The sequence below is a fragment of the Myiozetetes cayanensis genome, unplaced genomic scaffold, assembly GCF_022539395.1.
Source record: "Myiozetetes cayanensis isolate MyiCay16 unplaced genomic scaffold, myiCay2020 scf16, whole genome shotgun sequence".
NCBI lineage: Eukaryota > Metazoa > Chordata > Aves > Passeriformes > Tyrannidae > Myiozetetes > Myiozetetes cayanensis.
Window position 1 is genome coordinate 2,742,500 of NW_026087270.1, and position 22,657 is coordinate 2,765,156.

Here is a 22,657-nt window from a genome sequence, read left to right on the forward strand (position 1 = left end):
AATAAGAGAAAGCCGTGTGGAGACCTCATAGCACCTCCCAGTACCTGGAGGGGCCTGCAGGGAAGCCGGAGAGGGACTCTTTGTCAGGAACTGCAGTGACAGGCCAAGCAGGAATGGGTGCAAATTGAAAGAGACGACTTTTGGTTAGACATTAGGAAGGAAGGAATTCTTTACTGTGAGGGGGGTGAGACACTGGCACAGGTTGCCCAGGCAGGTTGTGGATGCTCCAGCCCTGGAACTCTCAAAAAGCCAGGTTGGATGGGCACTGAGCAGGCAGGTCTAGTGGCAGGTGTTCCTGCCCACGGCAGGGAGGTGGAACGAGAGGATCCTTGAGGTCCCTTCCAACCCCTTAACATCGTGTGAGTCCGTGCTTCTGGAAGTGTCTGGGCAGAAATGCAGCACTTGGCCCGTCCCTCTGCCCCCGGGAGCTGCTCCAGTCCCGCCGTTCAGCCGGGGCTGAACTGGCTCCATGGAGCCGAAAGGCGTCAGCGCCGCATTTCTGGGACAATGGGGCCCCGCGCTGGGCGAAGTGGGAATCGCCCCCCGGCACAGGGACACGGCCGGGAGCGGGGAAAGGGAACGGACCCAGGTGTGCTGATGGGCGGCTCCGCCCGTGGGTGCCGGGGCGGGGCGTTGGGCCGGGCACGGCCGCTGCCGGGGGGAGCGGGGATGGCGGCGGAGCGGGACGGGGAGCGGGACGGGCCCCGAGCGCTGGGCCCGGGCACGGCCGGGCGGTCCTGGCGCTCCGCTCCGCTCGGCCCCGAGCAGGGGGTCAAGGAGAACGCCCGGCGCCGCTTGAGGGAGTTCGATGTCGGGGACAAGTTCTCCCGCCTGCCGCTGGCCAAAGCCGCCGTGCTGCTGCCGCTGCTGGTGCGGGGGGGGCGGCTGCACCTGCTGCTCACGGTGCGCTCCATGCAGGTACGGCCCGGGGGGCTCCGCGGGGCGCGATCCTGCCCGGGGAACCCTCACTGCGCTCCCCCGGGCTCTGCACAGCCCCATCCCGACCCTGCCGCTCCCCCGGGCTCTGCACAGCCCCGTCCTGACCCTGCCGCTCCCCCGGGCTCTGCACAGCCCCGTCCCGACCCTGCCGCTCCCCCGGGGTCCGCACAGCCCCATCCCGACCCTGCCCCCCTCCCCCGGGCTCTGCACAGCCCCATCCCGACCCTGCCCCGCTCCCCCGGGCTCTGCACAGCCCCATCCCGACCCTGCCCCCCTCCCCCGGGCTCTGCACAGCCCCATCCCGACCCTGCCGCTCCCCCGGGGTCCGCACAGCCCCATCCCGACCCTGCCGCTCCCCCGGGGTCCGCACAGCCCCATCCCGACCCTGCCCCGCTCCCCCGGGCTCTGCACAGCCCCATCCCGACCCTGCCGCTCCCCCGGGGTCCGCGCAGCCCCTCTCGACTCATGTGCCCAAGGTCGTGACCGTGTGTTTTTACACTCCCGTGATTATGGTGTTTTCGTGCCAGAAACATGTCGGATCCCCGGAAACCCGTGACAGGAAAAGATCATTCCCAGAGCAGGAAAGGAAATTATTGTTTACGGTGACTTCGAGAAGAAAAGTGACAGTGCAGTGCAGCTTTTATTAATGAGAGTTTTTAGTCTGCAGTAAATACTTTGGGTCTTGCTTAGAAAGATCCAAATAATTACGGTTACATGGCTGATAAACTCATTGTAAAAGTGATTTTTTTACTGATCTTTGATGCACAAGCCTAACTGGATGTACTTAAAAGTACATTATTTAATTATATCTTTCAGAAGTTCTTGCTCTTACTTGGAGTATTTTAATCTCGCTATTCAAGCTGTCTGTCTGGGTTCATCTGTCAGTTTCTTGTGCAAACAAGATGATGCAAAATGTAAACTTTGACATACTAAAGCAGAAGTTACTGAATGAATTACACAATGCTGTACAGATACAGTGTATTTTTGAGAGTGAGGGTTTATGGATTAGTTGGGGATAGGCTCAGGTTTTTCTTGTGTAGCTCTTGCTAAGGTATGTTTCTTCCAATCTGCAGCAACCTTAACCACCATTTCCAGCAGCTTTGACTGAAACGATAAATTAAACATAAAGTGATGCTGCAATATCAACAAGTGTCTGTGTGGATCCAAGAAGAAATATAAAACTTGTTATACGTAACAGTAATGCTCCTTTGCACTCCAGCTGAGAAGATCACCAGGGGAAGTGTGCTTTCCAGGAGGTAAAAGTGAAGCCAGTGATAAAGATGAAATTGACACTGCTCTCCGAGAAGCTAAAGAAGAAGTGGGACTCCAGCCAGAGAAGGTGGAAGTCGTCTGTAGGCTGATGCCTGGAATTGATAAGGTTAGTCAACAAAGAATTAGAAAACAGGTTGGGTTGTTTTATTTTGCGGGGTTGAGAGTGACCTTTTCAAACCAAGAACCACTGCTTCTTCAAGGGAAGAGGTTCTTTTTCTGTGTTTGGTATTTGTCAGACCAGCCTTGGGGCACCAGTTAGTGACACACTGGAGTACCAGAGCAACAGTGCTGTGCTGGTGAGAGTTTAGCAGCTGAAGACAGTAAGAGTGTTAGAGCACATGGATTATGAGGAGATGATGAGAGACTTGCGTTTGCTCAGCTTGAAAGCCAGCAAGGTATCTATCTGTTCTCTTCTGGGTGGTTGTAGAGAGGATGATACCAGACTTTTCTTGAGACAGTGGACAGCAGCAGCAGCAATGTGGAAGTTTGGATAAGATGCAAGGAAAATACTCCTTCCCATGAGGTTAGCCCCAAGCCGGAGCAGATGCTCCTGACAGGCTGTATAACAGGGCTCCGGTGTCCTGCTGTAGCCTCACAGGTTTCTCCCTCAGTGTCCTGCTGACACCAGGGCTGTGCATTGGGATTCCATAGGAAACTCCATCAGGGAGACTCCCGTAGCTGTCTTTGGAGTATAGGTCTCTGTTTGTAAATTAACAGGCTGCCAATTTCAATAACAACCTTCAGTGTTGCATAAGATGGGTTTTCCCATAGCACAGAGGGTCTGTTGTTTCTGAAGACTGTTTTTGTTCTCCAGGTAACAGCTTATTACTATGTTTTCTGTTTTTCTATCTGTTAGCAATATCCTCTCCCCACTAAAAACCAAAAGAACTGGTTTTGAAATTTTATTGCAAAATGCTTTATTTAACTTCTTAAATTATAATTTCTGTGCAGATAACGTTAAAGTCACATAGCTCAGGGGCTCTGCGTAAAAAATGATCAAATTTTCAGTGTTTTCCAGCAAATTGCCTCAGTCAGTAGAAAAGATCATGTTGGTTGTGGACCTCAAAATTTTACCTGTTGGAAGCTACTTTGTATTCTCTGTACAGAATTCCAGGGGATTCTGACTTGAGTGGAGTCTCTCCAGCCTTACATAGAAGATCACAAATGCTGTTCTGGTGTTACTCCTTTCTACGGAACAATGATCTTTGTTAGCATGAACAAATAAAGCTAGCAACATATCTTAATGAATTTTGGTGTGCTCTTGATGCAAACTACTAGTTCAGTAGATTTTGCCTCCCTGTGGGAGAAGGGATTACATTTAAAATTAAAATGTCCATAACTAGGTGGTTTCAAAAAGTGTATGTGTTCTGTAGCTAGATATGCTTTAATCATATTTCTGTATCTATAGGAAAATATTTCTGTATTCTAGAAAAATTCCTATATCCTAGGAAAATAGATACAGAAATATGATAAAGCATGGGTGATTTGGAAAATTTAGATTAAAATCAGAATTTGACAAAGTAAATAAGGAAGACCCATGAGCCTTTTTAACTGCAATAAGATTATACAGAATGAACTGAATATTTGTAAAATCATGTTTAACAAATACAAAAAGGTAATTTTAAACTGTTAAAATCAAATTACATAGCTTGCCATTAGAGGGACTAATAATTGCATTACAGTTAAGAATAGTTCATAGGCTTCTTGTACTCATTTTGCAACAGCTGATATGCTTTTAAAATAAAGAACATATTTACTCGGTACAAACCCAGTGCTTGAGGGTTTTGTTAATAGGGTTTTTTTTATTGTTTCTTTTTCTCTCCTTTCAGATGAATCATTTGGTGACACCAGTTGTAGGATTTATAGAGGATACATTCCAGGCCACTCCTAATCCAGACGAAGTGAGCGAGGTTTTTGTTGTGCCTTTGGAGTACTTCATCAAGCCCTCAAAGTACAAGGCCTTGTCTTATAAAACCTCATCAGGTTTCTTAACTCTGATGCACTGCTTTATATATGATGACCAGGAACATAAAAAGTCATTCAAGATATGGGGACTTACTGCACACTTTGCTGTATTTCTTGCTCTCGTAATTTTTGGAGAGAGACCTACATTTGAAGTGGATTATGACCTTGACAACTTGATTTCATCCTCTGAGAATAACTTTATTAATTTGTATTCATCTATATATGGAAGAAAGAAGAGTAATCTATGACAAACTTATCTGGCAATCAATTTATACTGAAAGAGGAAAAAGGGGTTTGTTTATTTCCATTGTACCTGTTATTTGTTTGAAATTTACACTTGAAATTTTTCTGAATTGGGAACTTCTTAAAGCTTATTTCTAAGTAATATTTTTCAGTTGACAATCCCTGACTAGATTAATATAATTTTTAATCTCTTTTAAAGTTACCAAAGGCACACAGTATTTTTTATGAAACACAGTTTTGGAAGGTCTATTTCAGTTCCTGCCTCTGTTTTGTGTGGTCAGAGATACTTTCTGTGGTTTGCCATAGAAATGAGATAATGTATAATGAGATAGTACTGTATAATGAGATAGTACTATTTTATCTAATTTGTGTCTCTTTGAGTCAGAATATGAAAGCTTTTGGGGGTCTGCCTGTCTTCTTATGTGTGGCATACTACCTGTGGACAACATGATGGATACAGCCTGGTGTGGCATCTTTAAGCACTTACAAAATGCACAATAAAAATATCAAAGGTGTTGGGTGCTTTCACAGTCTTGTTTTGTTTTGCTTGGGCTTGTGGAGGGAAGAGGGTGGGATGATGTATGTTTAATGAATCTTGCTCATACCATCACTTCTCGCAAGGAAATTCTGTAGGCTGTGGAAAACTTAGGATAGAGGCCACAGGAATGAACTTTGCTCCTCAACATCTTATTAGCATCCCTCACTCAGGAGTCATCTCCAGGAAAGACAAGTGGAGGTGAGTACTCACAAGGACAAAAATGCTTATGTATAGGTGACTCTTCCTTCCCCTGGCACCCTGGCAATGTCAAGACACGTGGTGCTCTTTGTGCTTGTTCCCTCACTGATGGAGATGTAGATGCTTATTCACAGTGGGGGTGGCCTTACTGGTAGATGGTGAAGTTTTCCAAATCTCAGGTGATTTAGTTTGGATTTGAGATGTTGTTTGCAACTCCAAGTGTTACCAGGCCTGGACAGCTGATTTTCCCTGGGTACCAAGGTGAGTTGAAAGCAGGCAGTGTCTCTCAGAGTCTCGTGCCCTGGTGCTAGTCCTGAATAAGATGAACAAAACCAGTTGTTCCTGTGGGTGTTTGCACTTGTGCTGCCCCTGCACCAGTCACTAGTGGGTGGCAGTGTGTAATAAAAAGCTGATGGCTGTTCCTCTGCACGTGCAGTAACGGATCAGAAGTCAGATTTGTACATTAAGCAGCTTTTTACTATACTTTAAGTTGTCTGTGACTTCAGCAAAATGCATAATTTTTACAAATACAGGTTTCCCAAATGTGGCTTGAATAGCTAATTCTGATTTTCTAGGAAACCCAATTCTGAGATACATTTTAAGCTCCTCGTAATTGCATCCATAACATTCTTTGGCTGCTGCGCTAGGACAGTAGCATTTAGGCACTGAAATTCCAGCTTGTGTTTGGCTGGTAAATGCAGCATGACCTTTTACTGAAGAAGAGGAAGACGCTGGAGTTGCCCTCAGCTGACAGAAGTGTATCAAAACAAGGCTAAAGTCAATGCAAATCTTGCAAGGACTGAGTTTCCCTTTGCCTTCCATCCCTGTTTTGGCTGTGCCATCTGTACTGTTTGTCTCTTCCCAGAGGTCATTCCGTGGCAGGTATTCTGCCTGAAACATTCTTTATGCTGTGGCATTATGGAAACACAAGATTGGCCATCAGAATATCGGTGTGGAAAAGGCCTCAAGAATTAGCCTGTTCCTTTGCCACCTAAAGATGGGATCAGATACATGATATTCCGATAAATACCTATTTTTTGATTAGGCTTCCCTGCCCTATCCACTGTGGTCTCTTAGCCATGCTTCACAAAGTTTTTAACTGTAGCCAGGAGCACTTCTTGTCCTCTACAACGCACAGTGGTGAGCAGCTCATTGCCTTATTTACTTCCTGCTCTCCTGAAAACTACATTACTTTGTCTTCCTGAGGGACCTTCGGAGTTAAATAATCAGATTCCCTCAGGTTTTTTTGTCACTCACATTTTCTGTATATCTCTTATGGGGGTTTTTTTCTACTTTCCTGAATCTTCAGTAAACCTTCCTCCTCCATCAAATATGTGATAATCAAACCTGGCCACGCTATTCTGGTTAGCCATCTATTTGGGTTGGCTAGCACAGGAATTACTTCACAGCTCCTTTTTATCCATCCCATTGTGATTGCTGGCAGTAAAGCTGCACAGTAATACTCACTCATGTTCCACTTCCCCTAAAGTTCCCTCATTCTTTTCTGAAAACACTGCCAGTTGTTCCTACATTTGAACTTGGAGCATTCTGTATTTGAACAGTTGATTATTTACTCCTACCAAGCGTAGCACTTTGCATTTGTCCTCACTAAATTACATCCTGATATTTTCCCAAACAAATTGTAATGAGCCGCCACCGTGTTTTTTAGACCTCTCCATTTTCCTGTTTCCCTCAAGTTTAATGAGTAGATTTTCTGTTTCCTTTACAACTTGGAGCCAGCACACTCAGAGCAGGCCTCTGCAGAATCTCAGCTGGCAGTGCCACTTTGACAGTGAACTGACTACTGTGTGTAGCTTTCAAATCAGCTGTGTAACACACAGATACACAGACAATCAGGTTAAGAGACAAATACTAGTTTTTAATAGGCCTGCCCTTCTTAGGTTGCACACAGGAACATTAGGCAGGGCTGTATCCCTAACTTGAGGATTTATAGTTTCCCTGTATGCCAAGATCTACCTGCTTAACAGAGGATGTAAACACCTATGTTAAAAGCAGTTTATAGGAAAGAGTACATATTATTATTAATGTCATCTATTAATTATATTTGATATCAGTTGACTTTCTAAGTTGAAAAAAGATTGGGGTTTTTTTGGCTAGTATGAAATCCTTGGAGAACTAGTAGCCACATTTGTGAAGAACAGCTTAATTTTTCATTATTAAAAACTTGTGAAATCATTAAAACATTCTTAAAAGCTTGATTTCAAACTCTTCATCATATTACTCATACCCTCAGTGGTTCCTCTCAGTGCTAATGTGTGCAGGAAAAGTAAGTAATTAAAATAGGAACATTTTTAATTAAAATAGAGCAAAGCAATTAGACCTTTGATTAGTAAACAAAAGAGGTACCAAGAGACATAATTACTAACTTAGCATCCTCCTCTGCTCCCAGGTGACTTTTTTCTTTCTCATCTCCCAACCTGATCTGAACAGAAATTGCACAAATTGTACAAATTCAAACCGTTGTTTGGTTTTCGTTCTCTATTCAAACATTATTGTGGGGAACTCTCAGCACAGCACCAGCAGTTCCAGCTGTTGCTCCTTTAGCAAATGTAAATTGTGTTGATTTATAAATCAACCATTTGAACCTGTTGAAAAACAAAACTTGCAGAGGTCGAGCTACAAATCCTTGAGTGATTTACAGTTAAACCAGGGGACCTTCATGCTTCACATTGAGCATCCTATGTAAGTTTACTGCCATTAGTTTGGAAATTTGGGAAGTGCTTTCTTAACTCAAAAGACTCATTTCTTGTTTAGGTATCCATCTGGGATTTATTTGAGTGCCCAAAAAACTACTTTAAGCACAAAAACAACAGAAGGAAATTTAAGTGCTTGTTACTAAAACTGTAATTCTGCAAGTCCCACATTTATTAATTGGAAATTGTTACCTTAGGCAATCTTCTGATAAAATTCTTCCACAGTTTTTTTGGAGCAGGAACTGGAACACAAATCCCTTCAACCTGGGCAGGGTTCTTCCTTACTGTTCCTGTGTTATATCTGAATATTACTAAAATTTATTTCTATCCACTTTTATTTTGAATGTACTGGTTCTGGTTTTAAAGAGTGCCTGTACTTTGAATCATTGATTGCAAATGCAGTGATACCTTAAGTATAGTATGTTAATATATCTTCTAATCTGAAAAGCTGGTTTGTACATATGTATATTTATTCCTTGAGCTTTTCTTACAAAAAAATCACAAAGGTCAATACTCAGTTGAGAAAAGGTATGAAAAATAAATTCCAGATTATATTCTCCAGCTATGGGATAAGTGATGTTAGCATGACAGTAAAATGGGTGCAAAGGCTTGTATCAGAACAAGAAAATTACTGATATAAAATTAACTAAAAATAAGTGGTGTACAGTTGAATGTGAGTTGTTAGTCATTCTTTTAGTTAATGTGCAGTGATTCAACATTTAACATTTCTATATTTTTCAGTTCTCAAATCAGGCTTTTGGTATTTAACATTTATGTGAACATAAAGCACATATATTTGATAAGTAAACTGGTATTTAACAATTATAGCCATATAAAAATAATAAAAAAATACTTAAAAGAGTATTTAGAGTAGTTTGCAGCACATTTGCATGAGGAAAAAACAAAATGTTCCTTTCATCTCCAGCAGTTCAGTGTCTGTTGCTTAGTTAAAATGCAGCTGGAGTTCATACAGGGTTAAGGCAGGTAGGTAGATGAGAATGTAAATATTCAAGAAAGCAGATTACTTCTATTCAACCTGTACCTAAATCATGTAAATAAAATAGAAAATCTGAAGATTTTTCTGTTTTTCAAGAAAAACCTCATGTGAGTGCTTGCGTGTCAATATGTATGTGATGTACCTACAATGATCCTTTTTTTTAGAAGGTTGCCATAGCAATGCAGCTTTCACAACAGTAAATGTTAAATCATCTCCAGTTTAAAAGAAATAGTTATAGTAAAAAGGGCCAGTAGCTGATTCCTCTGTCCCTGAAATATAATCTAAGAAATATGGAAGGGAAAAAAGGAATCACACTTGTTTCTGATTCCTTGCAGAAGCTCATTCTGTAGTCAGAATGCTCACTTAGTGTATGGGGTTATGAGTTTCAACATAAACTTCTTTATTCTTTATGATGTTAACTAAATATACTACATTGAACAGTTGCCTGTTCAGATTTAGGGTAGGTTTTTGTTTGTTTTTCAAAATTAAAAGTGCGTGTGCTAGGAAGGAAAACATCCAAGTAATAATGGAACATTAATGAAGAAGAGTCATCCTGTTTGTCAGAACCTGCTGCAGGGGCAGGATTGTTCTCTGGCTGCAGAGAGAGTCATTATTGTGGGCATATTTACCTCTTCTCATCCTGGGTTCTGCAATCCTTCAGACTGTCCAGTCATGGCTGTTTGTCTGTCTTGATCTCCACTGTGTTACGTTTGGACATATATTGTATTTAAGTTAACAGCCTCACAGAAAGGTTTGACCTGCCCCCTGGGCAGGGACACTTTCCACTTGGTTGCTCCAAACCCCATCCAACCTGGCCTTGGAAGAGACACCCCTGGCATTCATTCTGCAGCCCCTGCAGTGTTTGACCACCAGCACAGCTGCTCTAAAATATTTTTATGCTACAGCTGTTGTGGTGAAGTGCTGGCATCCCCTCTCATGCCTGTAAGCAAAATTCCAAACTACTGGCACCCAACAGGAACTGCTGTTCAGAGGAAAGCTAAATTTGTGTAGATTGTAATGCTTCTCCAGAGCCCCCATAAGAGCCATATCCAGTTGTTGACATGAATATGAATAATTACAGGCAAAGGGTTCTGTATAAGTTCAAGAGATTAAGGACATAGTGATGTAAATCTGTATTGAGAGGGGTTTGTACATGGAAACAAACACCTGTAGAAAAGGGGTTGACAAACAGAACACCAAAGTAGTGTTTGTTTATTTATTATCTATTTGGATAAAATTAATGAAACTGTTTTATTTTTCTTATCATTTAATTGCTGCAGATCTGTAGTTGCATAAATCACAGCAACTTCATTGACCTTACCACAGCTGTTCCAAAGTACATCCTCTGAGGCTTTAGTTTATACTGCATACCTAATTTAACTGATAACACATATTACCTCAGTTACATTTTATCTTGTATCTTTCAATTATTTCTTAGAATTTGTGTAACAGGTGCTATTAATAGTTCTACTTAATCAGTACTTTTAAAGAAGCCTTTGTTTAGAATATATTGTTAGTTGTTCTTAAAATATTAGGGTGTAATTTTAAATCTAAGAGCAACATCTTTTTAGATCATCTGCAGTACTGATTCCAGATATTTATGGGAAGCAAAATGAATAAAATAGGATTGCTATAGTTCATTGCCAGGTTTCTTTTCTAAAAATGGATCTCTGCAGAATTCATTATTTGGGGGTTTCAGCTATTAACTGTTAACTAGAAAAGCACTGATGAATTAATAACATGTAAATTAAGGCCCACCAATATTTGAAAAACTGGGAATACTGTTGAAAGAAAGGAAGTTGATCTAACACACCTGGCATCGAGTTGTTCCTTGCTTAGGGAAAGGAAAAAGGTGTGTGCAGTGGATGGAGCACATTCTCTACAGCCATCAGGCTGGAAAGGGCTAAAAGGCAGCTGCTGTGATTGAGGCCTCTGTGAGAGCCTGCCAGCCTGGCAGGAGCTCTAGAAGGCTACAAGGAAAAGGTACCACCTGGTTAGAGGTGTCTTAGAGTGAGAGTTGTGCTCTGTGGGGCAGTAGAGGGAGGGTTATCCAGACAGAGGATGTGCAGCTATCCAGAACAGGACCGTGGCTGTAGATCTCCTCAGCATCACATCACTGACCACATGCAAGGAAAGGAAAAAATATCTTTGGTCTGAGACCTGTCTTCCAAATATATTCCTGTTATGTAATGGGTAGAATTTGCTGTGGTATTTACCCTAGCTTTGACTGAAGATAGCTGATTACTACACCGATCTATGTACTACATAAAGCCTTGCTCTGAATTTAAGAGCATCAGTCAAAATAAATGCTCCAGTAAGACCTTATTGAGTAGCACTGTTAGATTCTTGCCCAGCTGTCACATCTGAGGGCTACTATCTAATCTTGCAAACAGGCCACATTTAGATAAGTGTACTGGACCATGTCTGTGAGTAAGAAAGCTCTTTTGACATCCTCCAAATTGTCTTGTACATCTGAGCTGGTTATTCAAAGACATCCAAGCTGAAAAGTTTTAGGTGAGCCTTTTTACCAGTTTATGTTGTGAGTGTAACGTGAAGAAAAAGAAGTGAATTTAGAATTTGAAGAGACAATCAGGGAAGGGTGGAAGAGAGGGAAAAAAATTTAGTTGCTTGGACTATTGATCCCATTTATTAATACCTGCATTTGTGTCCAGAGGCCCTACTTAAAACACAAGTGCCCTTTGTCCCAAAAGAATAGGAAGACTTTCTGCTCTTGGAAGTTGCTCATTAAGAAACACTAATTTCAGAAAGTGTCTGGCATCAGAAGAGTTCCTCAGCTACATCCACAGAGGCAGACATGCAGCTGGGTACGCTCTGTTGGCCATTTTGCATTTGGCGACTGCGCAACCTGCAGCCTGATTTCTGTAAATGTTAAATATTTAATTTACTTATTAAACATTAAGGCTTATTAAGGAGGAGAGACAGATGGTTCACAGTGTTGTGTGGTGGGCAGTCATATGGTTCCTGGAGACGTATTGTGGAGCTCAGGATATAAAGAAATTTCAGTTTCATTTAGGTGCTGTGAGTCAGAACTGCAGCTGCTGGAAATTAGTTCCAGAGATACTGATGATTCGTCTGCTGTGTGGAGTTGTCCATTAGAAAAGCAGGCATGGGGAATTCTGGCTTTATTCTGAACAAAAATGTGTTTTGTTCAAAACCTTGAAGGAGTTTTCCTTGCTTGCAGTGAGGCTGATGGGATAAATAGGCCCAGAGCTCTGCCTGAATCCTGAATTGCTAATCCAGGTGTTCTCCCAGCTCCTGTCAGCATGAGTCCCATTACACCTGCACAGAGTTCAGTGTCTTTTAGCCATCAGGGGCTCCTGAGCTACCTTGCAAAGGGAGACCAAACAGAGGAACACCCTGTTCCTTCCCACCAGCCTGGGCAACAAAACTAAAACTTTTCACAATTTCTAGTAACATTTCTGAAAATCTCCAGAATAATCACCAGTCTTTTATTTCCACTCTGTATAATTAAACTTTCTTTGGACTAATTTTCTTCAATTTGGCAATTTCAGGTATATGTGCCTGAGAAAACAGACTCTGGATCCTTAGGCTTCACGCTTTCACAGTAGTACAGGGGGATGATGCACCTCAAAAACAGTCATAACATCTGTCTCTTCTCCTAAATTGAGGGTTGTATCTTAAGTCAATGCTGACTTAGTTCATCTATCACTTTATGCTTAAATCTGACAGCCCAGAAATGTGATAGTGAAATGTTATCCTTTGAGAATACGCTATTCAAGCTTTATGTGGGGTTTTGGGGAGGATTGTTGCTGGGGTTTAAATGTATAGAGGCTATAAATCTATAGGGGGTGAAACATGGAACATGAAAACAGGTGCTGCCAAAGATTAAGAAAGGTCATTGATGCTCAGGGGTTGCAGGTGGATGTTATCTGGGGTTTATACTGCATTTAGGGCCTCAACCTGCAGTAACCTCAACAACTTTCTAATAAGGAACCCTTGGGTTTTATCTATTCTGGTCCTCCGTGCTTTGTGTTTTGAGGGAGATATTGGAACAGTTGCTCCTTTATGAAGAAGCATTACATTCCTTTTGGAGAGAAAGTAATTAAAACGTAGTTGTGACCTAAGCATTGACTCAGATATGTCAGTTACTCCAGAGCTCTCTGGTGGGTGAAGCTATCTGAGCAGCTTAAGTTGCTATGGTACATATTTCTAAAAGAGCATGCATTACCAAAACCTGCTGATCTAAAGACAACCTCGGGCTGGCTGTCCTGTTTGATTGTCCTAGTTCTTTGTGTACAAACAGATTTTATGGGCAAGCAGGTAGTTTGCTGTGTATTTACCCACAAACTGTCCTTTTTTGCCTTTAATTAGAGCAGAACTAGAAGACAATTCTTGAAAGGTGACCTATTCAGCCAACATCAAGGGGAGGTTGGGGAGGAAGGGGAGGAAGAGGAAGGTGACAATGAGCTGACCTGGATTTCTGCACTGTCAGAAGCAGCTACACTCGTGTCAGATTCCAGCTGAGAGTGGGCAGTACTGGGTGGTACCTCCTTTCTGGGAGGGGAGGAGGAGAGGCAAGGGGGTGAGGGACAGATTCCTTGGCCCATATGGCCTGTGTGGAGGTAAAGATGATGCAGAGGAAATGAACTGCTGCTGCAAACAGGTATGTTTATTTACTTAATTGAGTTACCGTGGCAGCTGCTTCATCTGAACTGCTACAGTGTGTAGAGGTTGTCACTGGCACCTGATGGCTCTGCACAAACCATTATACTTGACACCAAAAAAAGTCAAACTCTGTTTAGTCTACCTAGAACCAGTGTTAAAGTATAGTTTTAATGGAGGGGAGGCAAGACTTATCTGTTAATACTGAGTCACCACAGCTTAATTACTGAGTTCAGCTTAAGGCTCATCCAGAAGAGCTGACATTTCCTCTTGTAACCACAAAATATGAAACAATGGAGAGTTGTTCAGAAACTACAAAACAAGCCACAAATCATAAGAGGCTGATGATGCATAGAAGAGCCTCTGAGTATTTAATGACTGAATGCTGAAGGTTAAATACACTGTAACCTGAAGAAAAAGATAGAGAAGCTTAAATGTGGGTCCAGAAATACCATCACAGAACAATGTGGCAAGTATGTGATCCCAGCTAGAAATCCCCATTTCCTGTCACAAGTGTCATTTCTGCAGAGTCTGGAGGCAGAGAGCATGCAAAAATGGGTGTTTGTGGGGATGCTTCTCTTGTTAAAATCAGAAGCAAAGTGGCACAAGTTAGGGCAGTGATTTTCACTTTGGATTACCCTTGTCTTTGGGAGCACACCTTACTGAGGCTCCTCTCCTGGAGTTTGAAATTCCACTGATTGATGGGAAAGTGTCCAGAAGGTAGAGGAAGAGCTGCAGCAGCAGCATCAGGCCCACCCCTGGCTGAAGGTACCTTTGTGACTGCAGAGAGCAGGAAGTATTTAACAGCAGGAATCCCCTGTTGAATTATTTGTCCACAACTTGGCACATAAGGTGACACATTGGATGCAGGAGGGTCTGTGGTACTGCCTGGGAAATTAAAAAGTCTGGGAAAGAGATGGCTGATTGAAAAAATATGGAAAGTGTTCCTGTAAGTTCTTGTTGCACAGATGCTTATTTTCCATAGTTGACACTCTAGGGTGCTTTAAGCCCTGGCAGTTCCCTGGTGTGTCTCAGTGTGGCCACATCAGGGGCTGGGCCAGCCCAGCTGAAGAGGCAACACCTTGCAAGGGGCTGTGGGAATGAGCAAGAGGGAAGTGAGAATACCCCAAACTGCTGGAAACTGTCTTCTGAGTTGCAGCTTGATTTATAGTTATTTAGTTCCAGCTAATCTTCTCTGTGGAATGATAATGTGGTCTTTTCCTACCCTGCTCTGTGGTCTGGTTGAAAAAGAGATTTACCTCACGGATTGGGTGATCTGTGGATGTGCAAAATCCATTACTGCAGCTCAGATGATAAGAAGTAACTCAGCAAGGCATGATACCAATCACAGACCTAAATCAGTAATGTTGGAAGTTGAGACTTAGGGGTTGTTTCAAGCTCTGTCATTGATCAGCAGCATAGCCATGTTGTGTAGGTTGTGATTCAGGCATCAGGAACACGTTGCCTGGGGTATTACAGGATCTACTGCACGAGCACTTCTTGCTTAGATGGCACAATTCAACAGAGAGAGTGATGATAAAGGGGAGTTCTTGTCAGGGATGTGTCATAAGCGTGTCTTGTAATCCTGTCAAGGAGCACATGTGTTCAGGTTAAAGACACGCTGCCAGTAGGCTGCACTGACCCTCTCAGAATGGCTTTTCCTGATGAAGGAATCTCCTGTTCTCCATTCTGGCAAAGAAACCCAGCTCCTGGCTGAGGTGCCTGAGCACATGTTATCAGAGCCTGGCAGGAACTGTTCTTGCACTGCAGCACTGTATGATGGGGATAATGTACTGACAGTGATGTGTCTTTGTCACAGTTTTCCAATTAAAGGCCTCCATTTTCTCTTGTTTTAATGGGTAAAATGACCTCCTTTTTTTCAACTCCAGTTGTTCCATTTCTGATATTGCTCACCAACAGCGTGGGCTGTGATCACTGTAACTGGCCATCAGAATATTTGCTAAAATTGTTGGCAGTTTCCTCTAAAATTCAGCAAGACTGTGCTCTGTATTTTCATCTGAGGAGGGCTTTGGTGTCAGTTCAGGGCTGTCTGGTCATGCAGGAAGTTTGCTGATAGACTGTGCTGTTCAGTTGTTTCTCTAGAGCTTTTGAAGTCTCCTGCAGAGCTCAGTCTCGGTAGCCCTGGAGCTGGGGCATCACTGAAGGAAGTATTGTTCTATGTCCCTGATGGATCACAGGACCTCAGACCACTCAACACTCATCCTGCTATTTCAAAGAATTCTTGCCTGCCTTAAAGGAATGTTCTATTTGGAGAGGGCATACACTTTCAGAGTAACCCACAAACCTTTTGGAATGGCTTCACACGGATTTCTCTTTTGATGTGCTTGCTTCCCATGAGCTGATACCAGATTCTGTAGTTTAGGTGGGTCTGTGGGGCACTGCCTTCTCCATTTCTTCATGTTCCTATCACACTTCTCTCTCAAAATATAGGAAGCTCAACACCCCTGCCACCACCGTGTTAAAATAAAAGAAATATCCTGCAAGGTTGACTTCCTGGAGCTCTGTTCATCTTTTCTGAACCTAGCTAATAATTGCTCCTCTTTTAACTTGATTGACCCAACAATATCTTTATCTTTTCTAAACTGGAGAAATTAAACCCTTCAGTTAAAGACTTTGAAGTAGGACAAGCCTCTTCCATCTTGCTACGAAGGAGGTGACTTCAAGGTGACAAGAGGTCTGGCCTCTTATTACAAAAATTCCTTTTTGGACTGCACATGCCTGTCAATCCCTCTGATTTCAAGGTCTCTGAGGAAACTTGGGTGACATTCAGCAGAAATAATTCTGATGCTGCAGCTTAACCAAGATGGTGTTTGGATCTGATCTGGTAACACAATCCCCCTTGTCCACCTGAGATTCCAGATACTAGTCAGCATCTCCACATTTAAAGAGAGATGCTGGCTGGTTACCTACCATGAAAGGACATTGTTTAGCTCATGGTTAAAAATATCAAGCAGAAAAGTTTCTGTATATTTTTCTTACGTTAAAAAAAGGATCTTTTCTGTTTTTATAGTGCAAAATACCCATTTCCCTAGAAACCTCAATTTCCTTTGTCCTGACTTCACTTCCCAACTTTTATTTTTGACTGTAGATGTAAACTGCATTTCTTAAAAGAGTAAGGCAAATGCCAGCACTTGTGTAGTCCACCTTGTACTGTGATTTCAAAAAGATACTCTTGGCTGCATTCCAAACTCTTGCCTAAAATGGTTTCAAATTTTAATTTAAATCATCTGATGTATCAACCAACCTAGACTTTGGATACGAAATTATCTCAAAGTGAGGTGAAATCAAACTGCATGCTCAGGAAGTATTTGGGGCCCTTTCATTTTACCCTGAAAGAAAAGGATTTATCCAGAGTGCCCAAAGTTTCTTGAAGGTTTTCTTAGACTGGACAAAAGATCGAGCTTTTGTGGTTTACATGGATATCTAGTTGTGTTAGATCAGACTTTGAGATAGTGGATATGGTCTAAAATTTCCATATAGAAGATCATTTCATCAGGACTTTGAAGCCCTTTAACAATGCCAAATTTCCAAATGCACTTAAAAGTCATGGAATCTATTGGACCAGATCTGATTTCTCAAAAGACTGGAGCACCGGAGAATCGTTCCTCTTGGTTGCACCTGGGAAGGTTTGCTATGTGGTGTTTACAATGATGTTGTCTCCAGAAATCACATTTCACTGATTATTATTGAAAAGCACACTGGAAATTACACCAATACTTCTTCAAAGCCTGGGAGTGATGCCCGGGTGTTAGAAAGATAAACTACGTGTTTAGGTTTAGGTCTTGACTTGCTTCAGAGATCTCAGACCTGGGGGAGGTTAACAAAGCTTGGGAAGAAGGATGTGCTACTGATAATGGGCACAGAGAATGCAGAGTTTATGGGCCACAAGGACACTTGGCAGGACTCTCGAGATAAGGAAGAAACGAACAAAGCCAGCTCAGCAACTGTGCTGAAATCAGCCCTGACAGGGTACAGGGTAATTCCAGTACCTCTAAGGTGGGAGATTGAAACCCCTAACTCATGGCCACTGACCCAAGAAACCCACTGACTCAAAAGCAGAGAAGGACTGAGCATGTGAAGTAATTAGCATGAGAAGCCAGAAAATCGTTTAACCAGTAGAAGGTAGAATACTAATTAATTGGAGAACTTGTAGCCAATGAATACTGATGCCCTTGTTTGCTAAAATGTATAAATGGTGTAAAGTTTTGATGACCATGAAGCCAACCTTTTGTGGGTTACTGCCCAGCTCCCCAGTTTGCACAAATTAGAGTGAAAAATAGAAATACCTCCCCTTGGTGTGTGAATTGGCACTGTGCACCAGGCAGTGAGCCCATGCTGGGACAGGATAAAAAACAGAACAGCACAGTCAGTCCTCCTGTGTAGTAACACAGCAAATGGTCCCATTGCAGACTACAATTCTTTTTTTAAATGTTATTTTCCAATATGGTGCAATACAGCTACAGATGCAATAAATAAATCATTGAGTCATAGAATCATAGAACTACAGAATTGTTTGCTCTGGAAGGGACCTTAAAGATCGTCTCATTCCATCCCCTACCATGGCAGGGACACCTTCCACCATCCCAGGTTGCTCCAAACCCCATCCAACCTGGCCTTGGACACTTCCAGGGATGGGGCAGCCACAGCTTCTCTGGGCAACCTGTGCCAGGGCCTCACCTCCCTCTCAGGGAAGAATTTCTTCCTAATATCCAATCTAAACTTGCCCTCTGTCAGTGTGAAGCCATTCCCCCTGTCCTGTCACTCCAGGCCCTTGTAAATAGTCCCTCTCCATCTTTCTTGTCAGCTTCCTTCAAGCACTGGAAGGCTGCAATTTAGGGCACCCCAAAGCTTCTCTTCTCCAGGCTGAACACTCCCAATTCTCTCAGCCTTTCTAAAGTCATAAAACTAGAAAACTTATTCTAGTGCTATTATAAATAGTATATATATAGTATAAATATACAGTGCCATTATCAATAGTAAAAGCTTGCCCAAAGTATTCACTAGTATGCTTAACTATAAAATAAGGAACTACTTCTCTAGGTGGAAAAGGCACTAAGATTTTTCAATCCTGTTTCCTAATTTATCAGTTTATCTATTAAAATGACTATAAAAAGAAGACAGATGTCGTTTTGCTTGTGTTGTGTGTTAACCTCTGACAGGCAGGTAAGCCCCATGCAGTTGCTCCCTCTCTCCCCTGCAGTGGGGAAGGTCAAAATTGAGAAAACTCCTGAGTTCAGATGAAGACAGATTAGTAAGTGAAGCAGAGCTTCATATGCAAGCAAAGAAAAATAAGGAATTTTTTCCCTGCTTTCCAGGCAGGCAGATGTTCAGACATTTCCATTTCAGAAGAGCAGGGCCACAGCCATAACTCCAAATGTCCCCCTCCCTCCTTTCCCCCAGTATTTATTGCTCAGTAGGATGCCATATGGTAGAGGACACCCCTTCCATCAGCTGGGGTGAGCTGTCCCAGCTGTGTCCCCTCCCAACTCCCCGTGCACCCCCAGCCTCCTCCCTGGTGGGGTGGGGTGAGAGGCAGAAAAGGCCTTGGCGCTGTGTAAGCACTGCTCAGCAGTAACAAAAACACTGGTGTGTTATCAGCACTGTTGGGGTCATAAATCCAAAACATGGCATCATATGAGCTGCTGTGAAGAAAGATAACTCCGTCCCAGCAAAACAGAATACAGGTTTTTAAACCTTGCCTGCAAACTCATATGCATTTATTCAGTGAAAATCCTTCTTTCTGCCAGCCCAAGAGAGAGCTAACCTAGAAGCTTTGTAATGAACAGTTCCATTAGCATCTTAAGAGTGCTCAGAGTAAACCAATCTCCTGAAAGGCTCGTGCTTATGTTTGTTGTTATGGGTAATATTTTTTCCTCTGGAGGGAGAGTAGGAGAGAATACAGGGAGAGTAGAAGAGAATACAGCAGCATGCTCAGCTGGTTTATTAAAATCAATGAGTTAGAAAGCAGTAAGTAGCTGTGGAACTGAGGAAAAGAGAATGTTAATAGACCATGATAAAACACTCCACAGAAAACACAATTATGCTAAAGAATATCTGCAAAAGGCCCATCACAGAGGGCACAACCAGAGCAGCACACAGAGCTGCATCAAGAGTTGTGAGGAAAGAGTGCTTTGTATTGTAAATCCTTTGGAAATTCTCTGCAGTGATAGAGCTCTCACAAGAGCTGTCAATTAGTACAATGCCTTCAAGTTTAAATTCAAGCTAGAAGCATCCCTGCTCCCAGAGCAGCAACCTTTCTGTCACATGCTCTTGGACTGCAACTACAGAAACAAGCAAAACAGACCTCAGCTTGGTAAACATAAAAGCTCACTTTTGTTTCCTTGAACAGATTCAGGAGCTATCTGTATTACACATGTAAATACCTGACAAGAAAAAAATGAGAGCCACAAAAAGGCAAAATAGCTTGGTAATGTGTAGAAAGTGACTTTGATCAAAAATACAATGTGTTATTATTTGTGATCGGCCTGGAAGGTGACATTCACAGAGCGATGCTCCTGATGATATTGTGCGTGGAACTGTAAAAGTGGGTAACAACTGGACATAACCAGTCTGATAACTGGATATGCTTTTCAAACTTATTCTCAGTATTCATTGAATTCTCTTTCTTCTATACCCTTCAGCTCTCCTGTAAAGTTCAGAGGTGTTTTTTCACACGCTTTTAACAAGTTACTCCAGATCCATAATTACTGAGACCAAACTGAGTCAAAATGCTAAGTGGGATTACTCCTTCTCAATGCCTGAAGTCACATAGAATGAATAAGTACATAAAACATGTGTATCCCCAGATACAGACCAGCCCAGTTACTGACCACAGGACCTACAACAGGAGATTTAACACGTGCAGAAATATTTTACTCTTACTATGAATTACCTAAAATACTAACATATGAATAATGTCTTGAACACGTTGGAATTCAGGGGTGGCATTGCAGTATCCTAAAAAAAGTCTAAGGTTACCTAGCACTTGTGCAGTGCTGCAAGAGAACTGTGTGTACTACTAGTTATTGATATGAGGTAAACACAGTTCAACTCAGCTTTACACAGTGGGAAACAGGTCACGGAGAGTTGAAATGATGGAGTGGGACAGTGTAGCCAGTCTGCTTGTCATGAGTGACACTTTTAAGCAATGACAATGTACTTATATCCTGTAACGTTGCTCCCTGTGATTTACTATCCACCTCTGCAATTTCTTTCAGACCTTTTTTTTCCTCGTTTCCCAGCTGAGCGACAAAAGGAAACACAGAACTTCAATTTTACTACCAAAATAATATAATGATTTTTTTTTCAGAGTAAAAAATGCTCAGAGCTTTCAGAAAACACAACAGAAGTGCTGGAATGTATAAACAGGAGGAGAAGTTACCAAACAGTATTTTTCATTATGCCACATCAGCCAAACAAATGGATTCTGTAGCTCGAGGAACAAGTATAGAACTGAAGCTTTGTTAAAAGGGCTTATTTTGGTCTGCATGTGACAGCTATCATCACCATGATGTAAAGATTTTACAATCCATTTAAATGTTCCTAAATCGTATTATTTCTTGATCACTTCTGATTTATTTAATTTCTGTTGTGCCCATCACTGGGCATAATCTCTCTACAAAGGCAGTTGGTAAAGCAGTGAAGGACTCCGGTAACTGAGCAGTCAGCAGGATAAATCATATTGGTATGTATTGGCCTTGCCAAATCCTGTGTGAATGCTTTCAGTTCTTTTCCTCTTTAATTTAAAATGCAGCACATTTTCATTACTTTTGATGATTCTGAAGAGCTTTAAACTGTGTCTGTCTGCTGAAGGGAACTGTACAGTTGCTTTTAGTGACTATAAACAGAGAATTGCTTCCTTGCTGCTATGATTCATATGTAGCTTCACCAGTAAGAGAAAGCCCCTGGCTAAGATAAAATAAAACAATTATATTAATGGGAATTAAGCTTAGGAAATAGAAGTCTCTTGTTTTTAAAAAGCTCAAACAAATAAATCTAGCATCTTGTACTCTAAGAGATTCCTTTGGAAATGTCTTGTCACTGTTAATGTGTTCTACACATGGCTGTAGATGGGAAAATTCACTAAAAAAATTTTCTTATCAATAAGAAATGTTGTGAACTATAGGGTGTAACAACAGCTGAAATAGGTATTCTGAACATGCAAAACATAAGATGCATCTACTGTCAAGGAATATGGATGTTTCATAGCACACAAAGCTGTACCAGGAAGATGTTGAATAAGATTGAAAAGTTACAAGAGTCCTGAGGATTTGTTTTCTGCACTAGACAGAATTTTGTAACAGCAGACTGTAAAGAAAACAGTGTTTTGGAACTCAATGTATTAAAAGCTGCCTTGATTATGCATTAAGGCAGCCAGAACATATATCAATATGATTTTAGTAATTTAATTTATAACTGTTGGGAAAAACACATAATTTAACTTCAGAAAATGTTTTTCATACTTTATTCTCTAAGAAAAAATGTGATGTATGCCCCAGAGAAAATTACTGAGATAAAATTGCAGTATTATGCACGCTAACTGAGGATTTGTTTTTTCCACTTATGTGTTGCTTCCTTTGAGCAAAGTGATTAGCCATTATTCAGGGTCTTACTTGTTGTTCCTGCTAAGAAGAGAAACTGATACAATGACATCAAGTCCTTCTTGAACACAAACCTCATTGTTCTTCAAAAAAAAGTGATATAAAGTACATAATGAGTAGTGTGGAGTAGTTCTTTTAGAAGCAGCACAGAATAGTTCTTTTGCACAAAGGTCTAAGGGTTGTTTGGTTTGGTTTGTTTTCACCTCCACACAGCATCAAACCTTGCATTTACTTCATCTACGTTTTTGATGGCCCTTCCACACGGTCTGTGTTTCCAGTAGCAACTTCCATTTCTTCTGGTAACTTATTCCAAAAGTATGGTGATACTGCTCTTAGATTTATCCTAAATGCCAGCTCCCCTCCATGAAAGTCAAGCTTGAATGCTCAATTTGTCCCTGGTACAGTCATTCATAGGGGTGTATATATATATATAATCCATGTTCTTTTGCAGAACAAATTATTATGTTCTGAAAATAAAGGACCTGAATCAGGAGGAGATGTTGACTGCATCTGCCGGCATTTATGC

The 22,657-nt window shown here is 41.8% G+C and overlaps 1 protein-coding gene across 1 annotated transcript; it reads left to right on the plus strand.

The window, feature by feature from the left end:
* Positions 1 to 393: 393 nt before the first annotated feature.
* On the plus strand, positions 394 to 4,934 carry NUDT7 (nudix hydrolase 7). The gene is made up of 3 exons (XM_050311630.1): positions 394 to 918; positions 2,159 to 2,317; positions 4,041 to 4,934. The coding sequence occupies exons 1-3, from the start codon at positions 394 to 396 to the stop codon at positions 4,422 to 4,424; spliced, it is 1,068 nt and encodes a 355-aa protein (XP_050167587.1). The 3' UTR covers positions 4,425 to 4,934.
* The last annotated feature ends 17,723 nt before the right edge of the window (positions 4,935 to 22,657 follow it).